Consider the following 16524-nt stretch of genomic DNA (forward strand, 5'->3'; position numbering starts at 1 on the left):
AGCCCCAAGGCGGGAGCGGTGCTTCCTTGCGGGCTCCTCGCTCGACCCGCACAGGCACCGTGCAGAGCTACTGGAGGGTAACTTTGGGGGGTTTGCAGGTCCTTTCTAGCTGCCTTCTGCCGGGTATCCCGGGGCAGCCTGCAGATGCTGCCGTTTGCCCCCCCGCCGCCAGCGGGTCCCCGAAGGGCTGTGTACCGCTTGTCTCTGTGGTGGAGGGCTGTCTCTCCTGGCTTTTTACGCTTGTCCAAGTAGTTTTTGCCTCTGGATTACCCGGTATTTATTTCGGTCTTGCGCGGACTTGGATTATCCTTTTGAAACAGCGAGGCCGGTCTTGTGTTTCTGCTGGAGAAGAGCTTGCTGTCGTTGTAGACAAACGCAAGTCAATAGCGTTATTTTGGACAGGAATTAAAATGCTGCTTTGGTTCTCTTTTGTAAGCTTCTTAGTGTCACCGTGTTAAGATTTTTCTTTTAAAGGAAACTTTTAAGTCCTCAAACTGCTGCAGGTTGCCACAGAAACTGGTTTTTGTATTTTTCTGGTTTGTACAGCTCTAGTACCTCGTGGATACAAATTGCTTTGCTTTGACATAATCCAGCAGCACAGTCTACGTAATGCAAATGGTCACTGTCACGTTTACACTTGTTTCCTTCTGTGACACCGATTTACTGCCATTTAAACAGCTTTCACAGCGTGGAAATTGCAGACCTTCCTTCCGAATCCTTCACCCTTTAATGCTTTTTGTTTCATTGTACACATACGGACAAGCTAGGCACTTGTCATTGACATGCAGCCTCTTGGTTTCAGTGAACTCATATCAAAAGTAAATTGGGTTGTGGTCTCTAGGCTGTTGTGTCACAAAACCACTTCAGGAAGAGCTGTTACTGCGGAGGGAGAACAGGTAGCACTGCACTTAGGTGCCCCGAGACTGCTCCAGCTGGACCTGCCCTTAATGCTCGGTCCGAGAAGATGACAAGAGAAGAGGTGTTAGAGCTTGAGACCGGGGAGACTGCTTTTATTCCTGCCCTGGTGAACGGGGTGTGCGACCTTGAGCACACGTTCCTTTGCCTTAATTTCTGTCTTAATCAAGTCACATAAATGGGTTGGGGATGTTTTTAAAATCTGGTATGTCAAAGGACTTTGAGACGTTCAGAGAAAATGCACTCACTAATATTTAAAGTCAGTTAAGTATTTAAATTCATATAAGAATAATGTATTCTTTTGTGAAATAGAAACAGTTCAACGTTTGCTGTGCTCTTAATTCTAGTGATGAGCGGTAGGTCTGTGGAACAAAGTGCTTTGTGGCTGGGGGGGGTGGGGGGAGAGTACTTGTTCTCAGTTCTTTAAATCCGTGCAAGTGCAGACATGTCTAGTGCTTCACCCTGAGATATCCGCAGAGTGGAACCAGTGCAAAAATTTAGACTACCTGAGCATTTTGGGGATTATTCTGCTGTCATTTTAACGTGAATTGTGGTTTGTTTAAGAAAGCCACAACAATTGCAGCTACTGCTGGATTAAATAAATGAATAAGATAGGAAAAACAGCCAGTTCTGCTTAGACCTGCTTTTAGAAAAGGTGCAGGATTTGTGGGATTATTTTTTTTTTTTAGTGTTTGTAAGAAAAGAATCATAATCACTACTCTTTGTTTCTTAATCCCTTCATTTTCAAAAGTTCCCCATCTGGTAAGGAAACTACAGTAGCTACTGCATCTAGCAGAACTGAAAATACAGCTTTTAAGCTGAGTATGCATCAGCTTGGTGATAAATAACTTGCCCTGTGAGGCCAGTTGTGCCAGTCATTGTTGTTAAGATCCTAAACAAGGAAACTCCAAATCTGTAGCCTGCCAGTGTCGCCACCGGTGGGGTTTTGCTGTCAGTGGCCTTTAAAGGGGAAGTAGGAACGAGACACAGTGAGCGAAGCAGCAGCAGCACCAGCACCAGGCCTCTTAGACTGGTAAGTGCCAAAGCCTCCCTTGGAAATGCAGCGTGGGCTTCTTGGACGCTTAGATGCTTTGGGGCATTTTATCCTAGAAGCATATAAAGCTCTAAGTGGGTATTTTTAATGTCGGCTTCAAATGCATACCATAATATATCCTAAGCTGAATTTTCATTAGGGGAGGGAGGGAGGGAGGGAGGGTAATTCCACTAGGAGATTGTGTTGAAGAGTTTTTTAACCCATGGCTCGTGCCTTTCTTAACCCTAAGCATGGGTAAGAATGCACTTAGGTTATGTAAAATGATCGCTGGTTGTCTAGGAAAACATTACCTCCAGAAAAGGTCACCTCTGACTCTTAAAAAAAACCCTTCTCTGGTTCTTTCCTTGAGATTGCGTTATATTGCATTACAGTGTGTGGTTTTCGTATGATTTGGTTTGAATGTTGCAGTATTTAGCGCTTAACCAGGACACAGATGATTCAGATGAAGATGTTAATCCAAATGTGGTTTGGCAAAGTAAATCAATAATTGTATTTTCACTTTGCCTGTGGCTTGTCTGTGATAAAATGTTCTTTTTGCCATTTAGAGGAGGCTTAAGTAAGTATGTAAATAAGTCTCTCTGGGAGATAGAACATTTGATATTGGTGCTGACTGTACTTGAGGGGAGCAAAATGACTCACTGTGCTAACACCAGGGAAGCAGTCTGAAGATTGTGGTTCATAGCTAGCGCTCAGCTCGTGAACCCTGAACATCTGAAAATCAACAGTTCAGTAACAGTCCCCATACCCATCTGACAAAACTGTAACAGAGTTTTGGGAGAGGTTTTGTGATAAGAGGCAGAGCTCTAGCTGCATTTTAGGTGCAGTATGGAGCACGAGCTGTAGCTGAGGTTAGGTAGCTGTTCCTGTTCTAGTGGCCCTGCATCTCGGCTCGTAACTTCACTCTGCTTCAGTGTTTCTAGGTGGAACTTCTGGTGCTGGGTGTCTGTTCAGAAGTGACCTTTTGTTTTCTTCACTTACGTTTTAAAGAGGTCCAGAACCAAAGCAGATGATGCTCTGTTACTAGCGGAGGTGATGCATGTTGGAGTTTAAGTATTTAAAAACCTCTTCTAAGCATTTGCAGTTCAGTTTTCTGTTTTTGCAAGCTCTTACTTAAATTTGATAGGAATGCTGTTCTTGTTAAGACATTTTAAAAAGTTACCAAAAAGTGGGCTTTAACAAAGATTGGCAAAGTCTTAAGATACAGAAAAGCCATAAGTAGAGTGAGTTTATATGTGTCTGCGGTTTTAGAGTGGTCTTCTCTGAGCATATGCGTGCATGCAGTACAGATTTTTGGTCTGGTTGTCATTGTGGAGTTGGATGTGCTTAGTGGGGGAGACTGGTGAGAGAGAATGGTAACTGGGAAGTATATGATTAAGTTTGCAAGCTTGTCTCATTCGCTCTTCTGTCTTAGCTCTGAAGAGCTGTGTCCTGGTGTAAATTTGCATAAAACATATTTCCTGGGTGAGAAGTCTCTGAAAAGGCACACAGTCTGATGGTCAGGGCAGTAGCCCGTGACTTGAGAGATCTCGGCTCAAGACGCCAGTCTTCTGTAGCAGCCTCTGTTAGACATGTAGCTTTTCTGTTTCTCAGGGTTTTTTTTTTTTCTAAATGGGAGATAAAACACTTGTCCTGCCTTACGGGAATGTGGCACGAATGAGATGCATGAGATGAGGTGCTCAGATAAGGCACTGATGAGGAACATGCGGATTGAGAAATGGGAGGTATCTGGTGAACATAGTTCCCATGAAAATAATGATAGTGGCTCTACAGAAACGCAACTTACGTTACATAAAGGGGAAAGAGGAGACTTTTCTGTGATTTCTGAGGTCATCTCCGCCAGCATAGCAATACAGCATTTATATGGCTAAAGTCTGGCTTCCCTCTGGACAGTGAGCGGTGGAGTGGGTTGCCACCTGGCGAGGCCCACCTCCCTCTATGAGCTGTGAGCTGCTGGGTGCTGAAGGTGAAATCTGTTCCACCCTTGGTGCTCAGCTTCGCAGCCATCCGAGTTTTATGTTCTGGCTTTGAAGATGGAGTGCCTCTCATGCATGATGATGATGATGATGACGATGATGGTGTATTATTTGTACATAAAGCCTCAGTTGTGGTTGGCTTTCTGCTGAGCGTGGAGCTGTATTCTGCTGCAGAGTTTCTAGGCTGAATGGAAGTGGTGTGGCAAGGTTACCAAACAGGAGGAAAGAAGCTGGGAGAAGTTTGATGCAGAAAACATGTCACTAAGTAGGTCACCTTGGTGTGCAACTCGGTGGTCTGGAATTGCGTGAAAGTTGCTTATACTTTCGTAATAACCAAAGTAAATATTGTTTGCTAGCCCTGGCTGCTTCACCGAGTGCTTGTTGGTGCTCCAGGTGAGGTGCTGCTTTGAGAGGAAGGTGCAGGAGAGAGAAGTGGTGGTGTGGCTGGTCAGGATGCAGCTCTCGCCTTTGACAGGGAAAGCTGGAGGGTGGTGGTCCTTGAGTTGAGTGTGTTTGGAAGATGGAGGCTTAGTGAAGGGCATCGTGGAGCATAGAAGTATGTTCAAAATGGAGGAAAGATACTCTAGGACTGTTTTGAGAGTTATTACTGTGTTGTCTGTATAGTATTTGAAATGTCGGGATACTGGGAGTACCTGGAGATGCCTGCTATTTCTTGAGGAATAGGAGAACTTGATTAAATGCTGCTTCTGAAAAGGAAGGGAAAACAGTTTTTAAAAGGCCTGCCATAGCTTGTCACTGAAGAATAGCAATTTTCAGAGGGTTTCTAATGGGTCAGAATTTATACAACTCTCGTGACTGTGGTAACCATGCACCTTATGACAACAAGCTTATTTCTGTTCTCAGCACCCTCTGGAAGAAATGTATTCACCCCCCATTTTGCAGATGGCAAACTGAGGCTCATCTTCACAAATCCTTCACAACATCTCTGTCAGAACAGAGACTTGAACCCAGGCTTCTCAAGTACTAGGCTGGTGGCATGATTTCAGGGGGATGCTGCTTCCCCTGAGGGAAAACAAAGCAACTTATTCAATCCTCAAAAAAACCCTCAGTTGCTTTACAGCGAGGGTTTGATTACTTAAGTAATGTAACCTGTTAGATGCAGTGTAATCATAGTGGTTTGACCTCTGCGTGCCTTAAAAAAAGGTGAAGTGTATTGAAACTGATGTATTTTAGATTCTGAGGCAAAACATCTTAGCAGCCTGCTGATCTCAGGTTCTTAAATCTCGGGGGTCTTTTTCTTCCTGTAAATGTTGTGGGAAGGGGGAAGACTGAAACATAGTTGTCCAAGAATTAAACTTCAAGGTATTCCTCTTGGAGTGCTTGAGCTGGCAGACAGCTGCAGACAGCTGCGAAGTTAAATGATGCAGACAGACTTTTCTTCCTTGCTGTCATTTGGATGCAAGATGTTTCTCTAATTTGTTAGGAGGTAAGAAGCTGTGCTAGAGCTTTGAGGAGAGAGGGTGTTTTTTGAGATACAAATTCCATCCACCAAGTGGCATTGCTAGAGACTTGGCTGGCAGGCAAAATTCTTTTTTATATGTCGAGACCCTCAGATTTAAGGAGACTGTCAGAGCCTGATGGGCTTTGGTAGTTCTGACTTAGACCTGTGCTGATTGTTTCCAGCTCCCTGAAGCTGCTTTTTAGTCTTAGGGGAAAGTTCAGGGAACAGTAACTGATTAATAAAATTGCTTCTCGTGCAATGAACTCGCGCAAATAGAAACCTCAGCTAAAGACAGAAAAAGTGCAATAGCGAGCGCAACCAGCGTTGCTTCTTTATTACAGCCTTTATCTACGTGGGGAAAATGTAGCAAAGTTAAAAACCGCTTTTGGCAACCAACTTTTAGGGGCTTCATTTGCTTTTGAGGCCTAAAACTGCTGAAGGTGCCCCTCTGCTCTCTGTGTGGCCTGAACTGGCTCAACACATGATGTTCATTCATCTAAACCCAGTGGAGAACCTGGACAGGGTTGGTATCATCAGAAAATGAGTGGTTTGGGCTGTGGAACAGAGGCAATTGGATGTGTTTTAAAAGGTGACCAGGGGAGAGGGAACAGATAAGGAGCCCAAACCATCAGTTCATATATACAGCCTGGTATTCAGCGCTCAGCTCCATCCCCAGCTTTAATCCCAGGTCTCCCTCCATCTGTAAGAGCGCCGTGCCATCAGCTGCCCGGCTGGGAGCTGCTTTGGGTGGCAGGCCTCCCGTCTTCCCTGGGGAAGCCATGCCCGCTGGTTGAGGAGCGATCCTCTCGGGAGAGATGGCTTGCAGCAGATGCTGCGCACACGAAGGGGTGAGCCTCTGCAGCAATGGGGAGGTGGGCATGTGTGAATGTGCGAGGTGGGGCCGATGTCCTGCTTTGGTACGTGCCCCGTGGACCCTGCTGTGCCTTCTCTGAGGGCTGCTCTGTGCCAAACGCAGAAGCTGCTCTTGAACCCATGGCTCCCACCCTTCCGAAGGACACAAACGCACCCAAGTCTTTTATGCAGTTTGCTCCTTGGCTGCCCGAAGGGCCCAGGGTGCCATAGGCCTGGCAGAAAGCTTCACCTAGCTGAGGGAGAGGGTGAGTAGTGAACTGCTGGAGGGGTGCCCGGCCTCCCTCCTACCTGCAAGGCAGCTTGTCCACAGAGGCGTGTGCGAGGACCTGGCTGCTGCTGCTCTGATTGAGCGCAATCCCCTCCCTCCCGGCGTGAATAGCTTTTATCCTATGTTGAAAAGAAAGCAGATGCAAGTGTAGATCAGGTACTTTCAGCAGTTTAAGAGCTCTTTGAGGTTGGGAAAAAAATCTGATTAGGGTTACAGCTGTTTCATTTCCTGACAGATGCACAGAGTGTTATGTGCTGGCGTACTGCGGATGTACAGACACACATCAGTCTCGTTTTGTATCAGTGGCATAACCACACAGCAGCCGGCTATGTACTGAACTCCTTGTCCTGGACAGGCTGCCAAAATATGCTTTATGCAGAATTTTCTGTGAACCAGGTTGTGTGTGTGTGTGCATATAAATTTGTGTGTGTTTTCTTCGGTTGGCAGGGCCTTTGTTGTTGAATTTTTTCTTGCTGGAGTGGGGCAGCACACTGTAAACAAGCGTGGCTAATTATAAAGCACTTGTATAAAAAATGATTTGCATTTGTACAAATGGTACTAGTAAAAGTACCCGTGTAAGAGTACCACGAGTACCCAAATAAACCCAGCCCTGCGTGGAGAACTCTTTTCTTTCCTGCAACCACAGCTAAAAAGCTGTTTGTAACTAAATGCTGAGATGGTGTAATTTTCTTTTCTAGGAACTTGGAATAAGAATTCCTAGACCACTGGGACACGGACCAAGCAGATTCATCCCTGAGAAGGAGGTGTGGTAGTGTTTTCAAGTACACAGTGAACTTTATGCTTTTAAGGAACACCCTTTTAGAAGTAACCCACATTTGGTTTCGGGACAGCTGCTGAGCTGCAAAACATTTTCAGTCATGATCACATTCAGTCCTGGTGAGACTTTGGCCACAGCTTTAGTGTACAGAAGCAGTGAGAGCCCTGGGGAGCTTTGGAAGAGTTATGACCCCTCCTGTACTGCTATCTAGCATAAGAGAAACCCAGTACTGTTTTCTGTAAGAGTGTCTTGTTTCCATGTGGCCAGCCAGATGTAATTTCCTACTGGTCCACAAGGCACCTGCCCCCCTGCGCTGGGGCTGCTTTCTTTTTGAGCTGCCTCTACCGTTCTGAATAATCTGAGAAGCTTCAGAGTACTGTGGCTGAACATTTCTGGTGCTTCCCTCCTGATGGTCTGGTAAGAGAATTTGGAGCAGAGGAAAAGTTTCTAATGTGCCTGTGGTTTTCTAGGAATTTTAGGGCCTTAAGTTTCAATTTCCTTTTATTTCCCTCTCTTGTCCTCTAGCTTAGCTTTTTACTTCTTTCCCTCTTTTTCCCCTAGTAAAAACAATTATTCAATTAGCTTTTTGTTGTTATAATAAACCAAGTTAGATCAATTTGGGGCATTCAAGAAAGTGAAGGTGAGACAGTTAAAAACGAGAAGTCGGTGTCGTACAAGAGAAAGCATAAAGCCAAAAATCTCCTTTTGCTGATATAACCGCTCGTGATCTCCTAAATGAGAGGTATTAAAGGGATTTCATGTGCCTTGCCTTATGTGCACTGATTTAATGCCGTTAATATATTTATAATATAATCCCTTTCACTGGGGCCTCTGGGTGCTGTGGTAATATATTTATTTACTATTTTATTGGTATTTCTTAGACAATATTGCTAATTGCTCTTTCTGTTCCGTCAGATGATTCAAGTGGGAAACGAAGACGCCATGATGCACACGCTGTTCGCAGATTCTTTTGCTACGCTGGGCCGATTGGACAATGTTACCTTGGTGATGGTTTTCCACCCACAGTATCTTGAAAGCTTTCTAAAAACTCAGCACTATCTACTGCAAATGGACGGTCCGCTCCCGCTTCATTACCGACACTACATCGGCATAATGGTATGCTGGAACATAAAGCAGCAAGCAGAAACAGCCACTTTGGCAACAGTCTCTGGTCTTTGTTTAGTAGCAGTTATTACCGTGTTTTGCAGTTTCTAGTTGGAAGGGCATTTCATCAGGAGCTGAGGGGAAAAGCAGAGTAGGTTGGTTTGTGTCTGTTCTACAAATTGTTTCATAAGACCGGTGCTGTATGTTCATAGTTTCAGCACGACTGTGAGAAAGAGGGGGGAAAAAAATCTGTTACAGAAATAAGACAGTTGTTTGGTTTTGGTTTCCTTTGTGTCTCAGAAACTGTTTTTCAGAAAAGCTTGTTTGTCTGTGTGTCCTGTCGAGAACACCTCCCACTAACTCAGTAGTCTGTCCCATCATCTCTTTCTGAATCTCTCAAATCTAAGCAGGTTGTCTGCTAGAAGTGGTTGATTTCATAATTTCCAATCTGCTAGATCAATGATCTTTGCTTGCTGAAATTTAATTTAACGTTTTGGGCCGTGTCTTAATTTGATGGGGAAAGTATTACTCTCTGTATAAATGATACTGGGTATGTTCTTTGCGGAAAAGCTGCCCTCAGTCTCTCTTGCTATATGCATTCTAAAACCTGCTTTTGTTTTTTGCTGGTAAAGATCCACCTAGAGGCAGCCTTGCTTCTTCCCCACTGGAGAGTACCGTGCAGTATGGATTACTTGCTTCAGGACATACCATAAATCTATGCCTGTGCTTCTCCCTGGATATAGGCATGTTGCATCTGTAGCCAGCATAGTTACAGTGTATATGAAGGAGGAATATTTACGTTGTGAGAACAATAATCAAAACAGGCTGATGTGTTAATTTTTTTTACTTCAGCCTTTGATCACTGCAAGTCTTATTCTTGACTATTTTGAGGAAATGATGACTTACAGTATTTGTCATGAAGCACTAACAATTACTGTAATTGTTGTCTGTATCACAACTGCGTTTTCCTTTCTAGGCTGCAGCACGACATCAGTGCTCTTACCTTGTAAACCTCCACGTGAATGACTTCCTTCATGTCGGTGGAGACCCTAAATGGTTGAATGGTCTGGAAAATGCACCTCAAAAACTGCAAAATTTAGGGGAACTGAACAAAATGCTGGCTCACCGACCCTGGCTTATCACGAAGGAACATATCGAGGTAAATCTTTCATGGAGTAATAATGTGAATGTACCCTTATTTCTCAGTAATGCAATCACAGATTCTTAGGGTTAAGCCAGACAGGGTGAAAGAAGCTTTGTGTTACCAACTTTCATTTCAGTGTGACATCACTGTGACACTGCATGATAGAGTACCACTTGTGCCCTTGTAAAGCTGACATGGTCATAACTGGTCTTAAATGACTAATGATTTTAATCTACCATGCACTGACACGTCAGAGTTGTCATGCCAGAATTCTGTTGGTGCAAAGACGATGTGCTCGGATGTACGCGGATGTGCGCTTCCTGAAGCTCTGTGCTTTCAGTAGCCAGAACCCCTTGAGCGTTTCGGAGATGCTGCCAGAGGTTGGGCAGAACACCAATCACTGCGGTTTTGTCCCAATTGCTGCTGGTTCAAATGCTTGGCTTTCAGGCTGGGTTGGAGGGAGGAGGCTGGTATGAAACAGCCCAGGGCAGCGGTGGTGGTACAAGCCAGCCGGGACCGCAGCACCCACAGGCCACCGCTCCTGCTGTCCCCTCCTCTGAGGGCTACCCCGATCAGCCAGCTTCGAGGGTGCCTGCAGCACAGCAGCGCTCAAGGCAGGGGCTTGCCTGCCCCCGGGCCTGGCCGTGGTTACTGGAGCAGCTCCTTCTGCTCTGCTCTTCTCTTTACCCTTAGCAAGGAGGAGGTGGGTGCTGGGACTTTCTCGGCGCTGTCTGCCAGGTAGAGAGGCGTCGGCGGGTCCCGCTGGGAGGCAGGACGCTGGGCTGGGGGGAGGGTGCGTGCTCTGCCACAAGGCTCCAAACCTCCCACACTTTCCTGCCTGAAGGGGAAGTTGGGGGTTGAAGCTTCTTGTCAACTGTAGAGCATTCCACCCACAGGGACAAGGTGGAGGGAGCCCAGCCCTGATGCCAGGTTTTTACACAGCTGTTCCACAAGGAGTTGCCCGGGTTATCTGAGACTGTAAAGACCAGTTGAAGGAAGCAACATGTGACTGTTGTGGTTGCATCTCTATCAGAGGTGTGAAATTTCAATGCAAGTTGGTCTGGCCTCAGTAGAAACCATGTGGTGCAAAATAGAAAACCCCAACTTGGTTCAATAGGTGAGGGCCAGAGAGGGGAGAGAAGTCGTCTCCTGTGTGGCTTAACCACGTGAGTCTGTGGCTGGCAGGTAACCTGGTAACAGGCCACTGAGCGCACTAATGGCAGCAAGAGAGTTAGGAAGCAATTACGGACTTGGGAAAAATAATTTTATCTGGTAAAGAAACGTGTTGTTAGACTGCATTAAGGTGGGATCGTTTGAATGACCTCAGAATTCATACTTCTGTCATGCATTATTTTTGAAGCAACTTTTGAAGACTGAAGAGAACAGCTGGTCCCTGGCAGAGCTGATCCACGCGGTCGTTCTCCTTACACAGTACCACTCCCTTGCTTCCTTCACGTTTGGTTGTGGAATCAGCCCAGAGATCGACTGTGAAGGCGGTCACACCTTCAGGCCCCCTTCCGTCAGCAACTACTGCATATGCGACATTACAAATGGTTACCACGGGGTGGATGAAATTCATGCCAGCCCAACTGGAAGCGTTCCAGTAAGTACCTGTCTGAACAAACAGTCTCTTTCAATAGTAGTAGTTTCCCCGTAAACTTCAATACACGGAGGATGCCCGTCTCTTTTCGTTCACCGAGAGTGGGATTGATGAGCCTAAGCCAGATGAGAGCTAACCAGTTGAAAAGATACATTTAGGAAAAGCTGAAATGACGCTGGGGGAGGTTACAGAAGGGAGAGACAAAGTTGACAGTCTCTTGGTTGTCTGGTTTTTTGGACTCTTGTCATTCATAGAGGCAAATCGAGACAATTCCTGGCCTCAGCTAGTTCGTGATGCCTGTCTGGAGCACCAGTGGCCAGGAATGCTTTTTTTCATGGGTGCAGTGGAAAGTTGGGTCTTCCTTTGGTTCCAGTCTCTGACTTTGTTACGTTGAGGTGTTTGTGATACCTCACACAGCAGATCGTTCACAATTTTCTGACTCTAAACTCTAAAACAGCTTTTTGTGACTGCAGCGGTTATGCTCAGGGAGGGATCTTCTACTTGCTTCCACTTAGTGGAAAGCATGATGTGAACGAGGGGTTGGTTTAAGAACAGTGATAACAGGGTATTTTTGGTGCAGGTTCCTTGCCTATGAGACTTTACTGCCATGGTGTGGGTGGCATTGAAATTTTGTTTGATGGAGCTTGCTGAAGCTCTCTGAAGGAGCGAACTGCAAAAGGCAGAGAGGAAGGGGGCAGAACTGTATAAACTGAAGATAACTTTATTTTGCTTTGCATTGATGGATTTTTACAAGACCAGATATTGAATGAATAGTGTGTTGTGGTGTTAAAGCAGCTCTTGTGAAATAAGATTATCTTGCACTAGCTTTCCTTTGAGGCTTCATTAAATCTGCATTTACGCTCACTCTTCCTTTTTCCTTCAGTATGTTTCTTCTCTGTGAGCAGAGAGGGGGAAAGACACAGCTGGGCAGTAAATTGTGGTTACTTCCTCTACCAGAATTTCTGTTCTAGCTCCTTGTTTTTCAGTTGCTAAACATTTAGATTAAGTAAGAGAAAGGACTTTAATTTTAATGGGAGAACCACTCGTTCCAAAAAGCTGTGATTCTCAAAATATACTTAAAAATACCAGGGATCTAATTGAGAAAAGGTGATGACTAAATGTGAACCGTTGGGTCAGTACAGATTTCTTTCAGGAACTGTTTTCTTTGAAAAAATCAGTGTTTAAAGATGTAAATGAAGGACACGGCTTGCTTGCATTTAAATTTTCCGGCTCGATGATTTCCACCATCTTTTTCAGTTCTTGTAACATGAAAACGAAATGTTTTTCTCTCCTTTTCAAGTCTACGGAGTCTGTCTGTGAAGTTGCAGCTCTTATGGAGAAAATGAAGCAGCTACAGGAGTGTAGAGATGAAGAGGAAGCCAGCCAGGAAGAGATGGCTACGCGCTTTGAAAGAGAGAAGAGAGAAAGCATGTTCGTGTGTTCTTCAGGTAGAGCAGCTGTAGTGCGTATATGTATTTATTTAGGCTTTTCCAAATCACTTGAAGAAGTGCTCGCTACCGCAAGAGGAAAAAAAGGAGTGTTATTAGATGTCTCAAAAACATTACCATTTCTTTGAAGGGATCAAGATTAGGGGTGCCTCCTTTTCTTCCAGGATCACTTAAAAGCAAAGCAGTGCCAAGATTTGTGGCTTCTCTCAAGCACACCGTAACACTCGCTGACCAGCGTTACGTTTAATAGACGCTTCCAACAGAAGTGGCGTCTCTCTCTTGAGAGATCTCAAAGTTTCACAAGAGATTTAAGCATCTCGCGAGACCATGCAAAAAGAATTCCGTAACACAGCTATTTAAGCGTATGAAACGTTCCTTTTCGGATGGCAGTGGGATAATACTTAATCTGGTACAAGCTTAGGCTTGTTGTGGGCTCTTCAACAGACTTTCCTCTAAAACAAATTTGGCATGAAAGTCTGAGAGGTCTCTTTTTTTTAATAAGTAAGTTAGTTCTCTGTTCCAAAGCAGATTTTTCCTTGAAAATTTTACAGACCCCTGAGTTAGGAGCAAAGTGTCCCCTCGACGGAGGAGATGATAGAATGAAGACTGGTACCTAAAAGAAGGGAGAAAAAGATGTTTGTCTTTAAGAAAGAATCTGAGTGTTTTTCATGGAGTTGCCTCTAAAACCCATAGTTGCAGCCACACTGGGCCGTACCAAAGAATTTTAATACAGGAAGTCCAGTGAAACTGTGTGTTTATTTCAAAAGCACGGAGACTCCCAGTCTTCTGTAAGAGTTCCCCTGGCACCTTCCAGTTTGTTCTTACTGAAATTGTGTGAAATTCTGTTTGAAATTGACAGAAGATGAAGAATCGGCACCAACGAGAGATGTGTCTCGTCACTTTGAGGATACCAGCTATGGTTACAAAGACTTCTCCAGGCACGGAATGCACGTGCCCACCTTTCGTGTTCAGGTAAAGAGGGTGGGGGCTGCTGGCGGGAGGCTCAGTGCCCAAATCTGTTTGTCGTACCAAATACCAAACTTGGAAATTGCTGTGCTGTAGCTTACTGCCCCGTGGGCGAGGAGGCTGAAAGCAAGCAAATGAGCCTCCCCACCCCCGCCCCAGATTATCTGCCCCGAGATCAATTACACTGAAGCCCTAGGTCTTCACCGGCTCATTTCCAAAATGCTCCATTCTGCATTTTTACTTCTTCTAAGGATTATTCCTGGGAAGACCATGGCTATTCCTTGGTTAATCGTCTTTACCCAGATGTGGGACAGCTACTCGATGAGAAGTTTCATATCGCTTATAATCTGACTTACAACACGATGGCCATGCACAAAGATGTGGATACCTCAATGCTAAGAAGAGCTATTTGGAACTATATTCATTGTATGTTTGGAATAAGGTTGGTTTTACTACTTTTGTTCTATGTACGTCGGGCTTGTTAGCATTGGCGCTTTTTTTTTTCTTTCTCAGATTGAAGCAAAGCTATTTATTAAGCAAACATACATGTATTTTAAAACATATGTTTTTATTTATGGGGAAGGGCCAGTAGTGGTACAAATTACACAATAATTCTTTCGCCGTAGGAACCTACAGACAATGCAAGTGAAATAACTGGTTCTTGAAAATGAAAGTGTTTTTTCTTTCAATTCCGAACAGATACGATGATTATGACTATGGTGAAATTAATCAGTTGTTGGACCGCAGTTTTAAAGTTTATATCAAGACTGTGGTTTGCACTCCTGAAAAGACCACAAAACGAATGTATGATAGCTTCTGGAGGCAGTTTGAACACTCTGAGAAGGTATGGCTTGCACGTGTGCCGAGGGACAGGAGTGGTAGATCCGTTTGCCACGCCAACAGCCACAGCTACCCAGCCGGCATTTACGCTTTAGCTGATGTTACCGGGATCCTGCTCGCGTTCCGTAAATCCATTAGGAGGCACGGGACTTCCCAGGCTGAACAAATTTTTCTTCTCCTACCACGCGTTTGCTGGCTAACAGCTACCGTGGACCGCGCGAGCTCTGAACTGTCCGGGGGAGGTTGGACGCGTAAATGGCACGGCTTCGCCTCCACTGCAGCTTTCCCCTCTGCTGTGGCCCAGAGGGGCAGGGATCCATCCCTTGGCCCCAGACCCAGGGCAGCTTGCCTGCTGGCCCAAGGTCTTTGCTGTCCTATGGTCATTTTTAGTGCAAATGGCCCCAAAACAGTCACTTCCTCTTGAAGCCTAAAGTCCCGATGCCAGGGGGTTACAGTTTGAATTGCACCTCCCAGTAGTATTTTCTGCTGTTAACTCTCACCTATCGGGTTCATGCCCTCCAGTTTTTCTTTGGAAAAATATTTCTGGGCCTCTCTTAAAATGAATGCTGAAACATAAACGTGCCTTCATTGGTGTTTGTATCAGCAGAGGCTCTATTTCTCACTGAACTCCTTGTGAAAATAGTCTAGAGATACCCCCTTATAACAGGGGTGGTGATTTAAGGTTGTTCAAGTAAAAAATGACGACGTCTGGTTTGGTTAGACTAACTGATAGAGACGAGCTGAAGCACACAGATCCTTCTCTAAAGCCCAAACCCTTGCATCTCCATAGCCATCAAAATCCAAGGATCATACACGTATGTGTCACCAAACGCAGTTGCTGTCCATCCTCATGGAAATTGTGCGAATGAAACCACAGACAGCTGGCACGGCACGTGCCAGAACAAACTGACAGCCGGCTTGCTGTCAGCGAGAGAATACTTCTCACCCCCTCCCCCACGTGGTTTCTGATCTCCTCCTCAAAGAAGTACAGTAAAGACAGTGAGGAGATGAGCTGGGGAATGAAAATTCTTACCTCCGGTAGCTACTGAGCACCTCTGTCTCGGCAAAGATAGCATTTCTATGGCATGTTACAATTTTTCCTATGCCTCGCTTCAGCTACCTGCTCCGTGTTGTTCAGGTGATAATTACCTGGGGGTCTCTCTCTGTCCCACAGGGGCAAACCACCTCACCAGCTCTTCCTTTGCTCCCAACCCCCCCCCCCCGCTCAGCAGGCACCAACCACCCTTTTGCCTTTATCCATCTGATTAACTTAATCGAGCTAAATCTGAGCAATTACCTTCAAGCTTGCACAGAGCCTGCTGCCGAAGAAGGGCTCCTGCGCTTGAAAGCCTGTCTGTTTTTTCCAGTGAAACCAGTTGGTCCTCTAAAGGAGGACTGCCTCTTCCTAGGAACTTGGCCCCGCTCGGGTGTACCGGTGAGCCGTCGCGGCGCTGCGGTGCTACGCAGGGTGCTCGTGCTGTCTGCCCTCCCTCAGCGAGCTTCACGGGCAGAACTCGCAGTGGCTGGGGCCGTGCCCTCCCGTCCTGTCCCCCCCTTGCCCACGGGCCCCACAGGCTCCCCATCACTGGAGTCCCTTACCCCGAGGGCACTGTTGTAAGGGCAACTTCTTTTCTCTCCCGAAGGTCCATGTGAATTTGCTTCTGGTAGAAGCTCGGATGCAAGCCGAACTACTTTATGCTCTGAGAGCTATTACTCGCTATATGACCTGATGTCTCCGGCCGCCTGTCGACGTTGGAATGTTCTGCAGCTGCGGTGTGGCAGAGGAAGATACGAAGCCTCAGGACCAAGGGTAGCTATAAGTTAAGATGCCCATTGTGCCATAACTCCTTTAGTTTCAGCTATCTCCGTGCTTGGAATATCACCGCTGCCACCCGGCAGCGAGCGCTTGGCAGTTGACAGGGTTGTGCGGAAGTGCTGCCTGCTCACGGTATTTTGGCTTTAGACAGCACGGGACACTCTGTGAACTTGTGGCAATATAGCAAATGATAGATATATAGATCTTGTGTTAAGGCAAATACTGCGGGAGGCGGAGCGTGAGAAGAAGTGGCACTTGATGACATTTGCTTTCCCCACGAGAA

At 45.7% G+C, this 16524-nt stretch overlaps 1 protein-coding gene across 2 annotated transcripts in view; it reads left to right on the plus strand.

Moving 5' to 3' along the window:
• Positions 1-16524, plus strand: part of SESN1 (sestrin 1) — a 58321-nt gene that overhangs the window by 40754 nt on the left and 1043 nt on the right. For both annotated transcript variants that reach the window (XM_035900315.1, XM_035900316.1), the window contains exons 2-10: positions 7244-7309; positions 8239-8439; positions 9404-9586; positions 10932-11174; positions 12472-12619; positions 13479-13591; positions 13837-14027; positions 14285-14429; positions 16069-16524. The exon at positions 16069-16524 is cut by the window's right edge and continues 1043 nt beyond it. In XM_035900315.1, coding sequence (XP_035756208.1) covers positions 8239-8439; positions 9404-9586; positions 10932-11174; positions 12472-12619; positions 13479-13591; positions 13837-14027; positions 14285-14429; positions 16069-16155 — 1311 coding nt within the window. In that variant the 5' untranslated portion in view covers positions 7244-7309 and the 3' untranslated portion in view covers positions 16156-16524. The remainder of the gene's footprint in view (positions 1-7243; positions 7310-8238; positions 8440-9403; positions 9587-10931; positions 11175-12471; positions 12620-13478; positions 13592-13836; positions 14028-14284; positions 14430-16068) is intronic.

This window comes from Egretta garzetta, unplaced genomic scaffold, assembly GCF_000687185.1.
Source record: "Egretta garzetta isolate BGI_Z169 unplaced genomic scaffold, ASM68718v1 scaffold138, whole genome shotgun sequence".
NCBI classification, from domain to species: domain Eukaryota; kingdom Metazoa; phylum Chordata; class Aves; order Pelecaniformes; family Ardeidae; genus Egretta; species Egretta garzetta.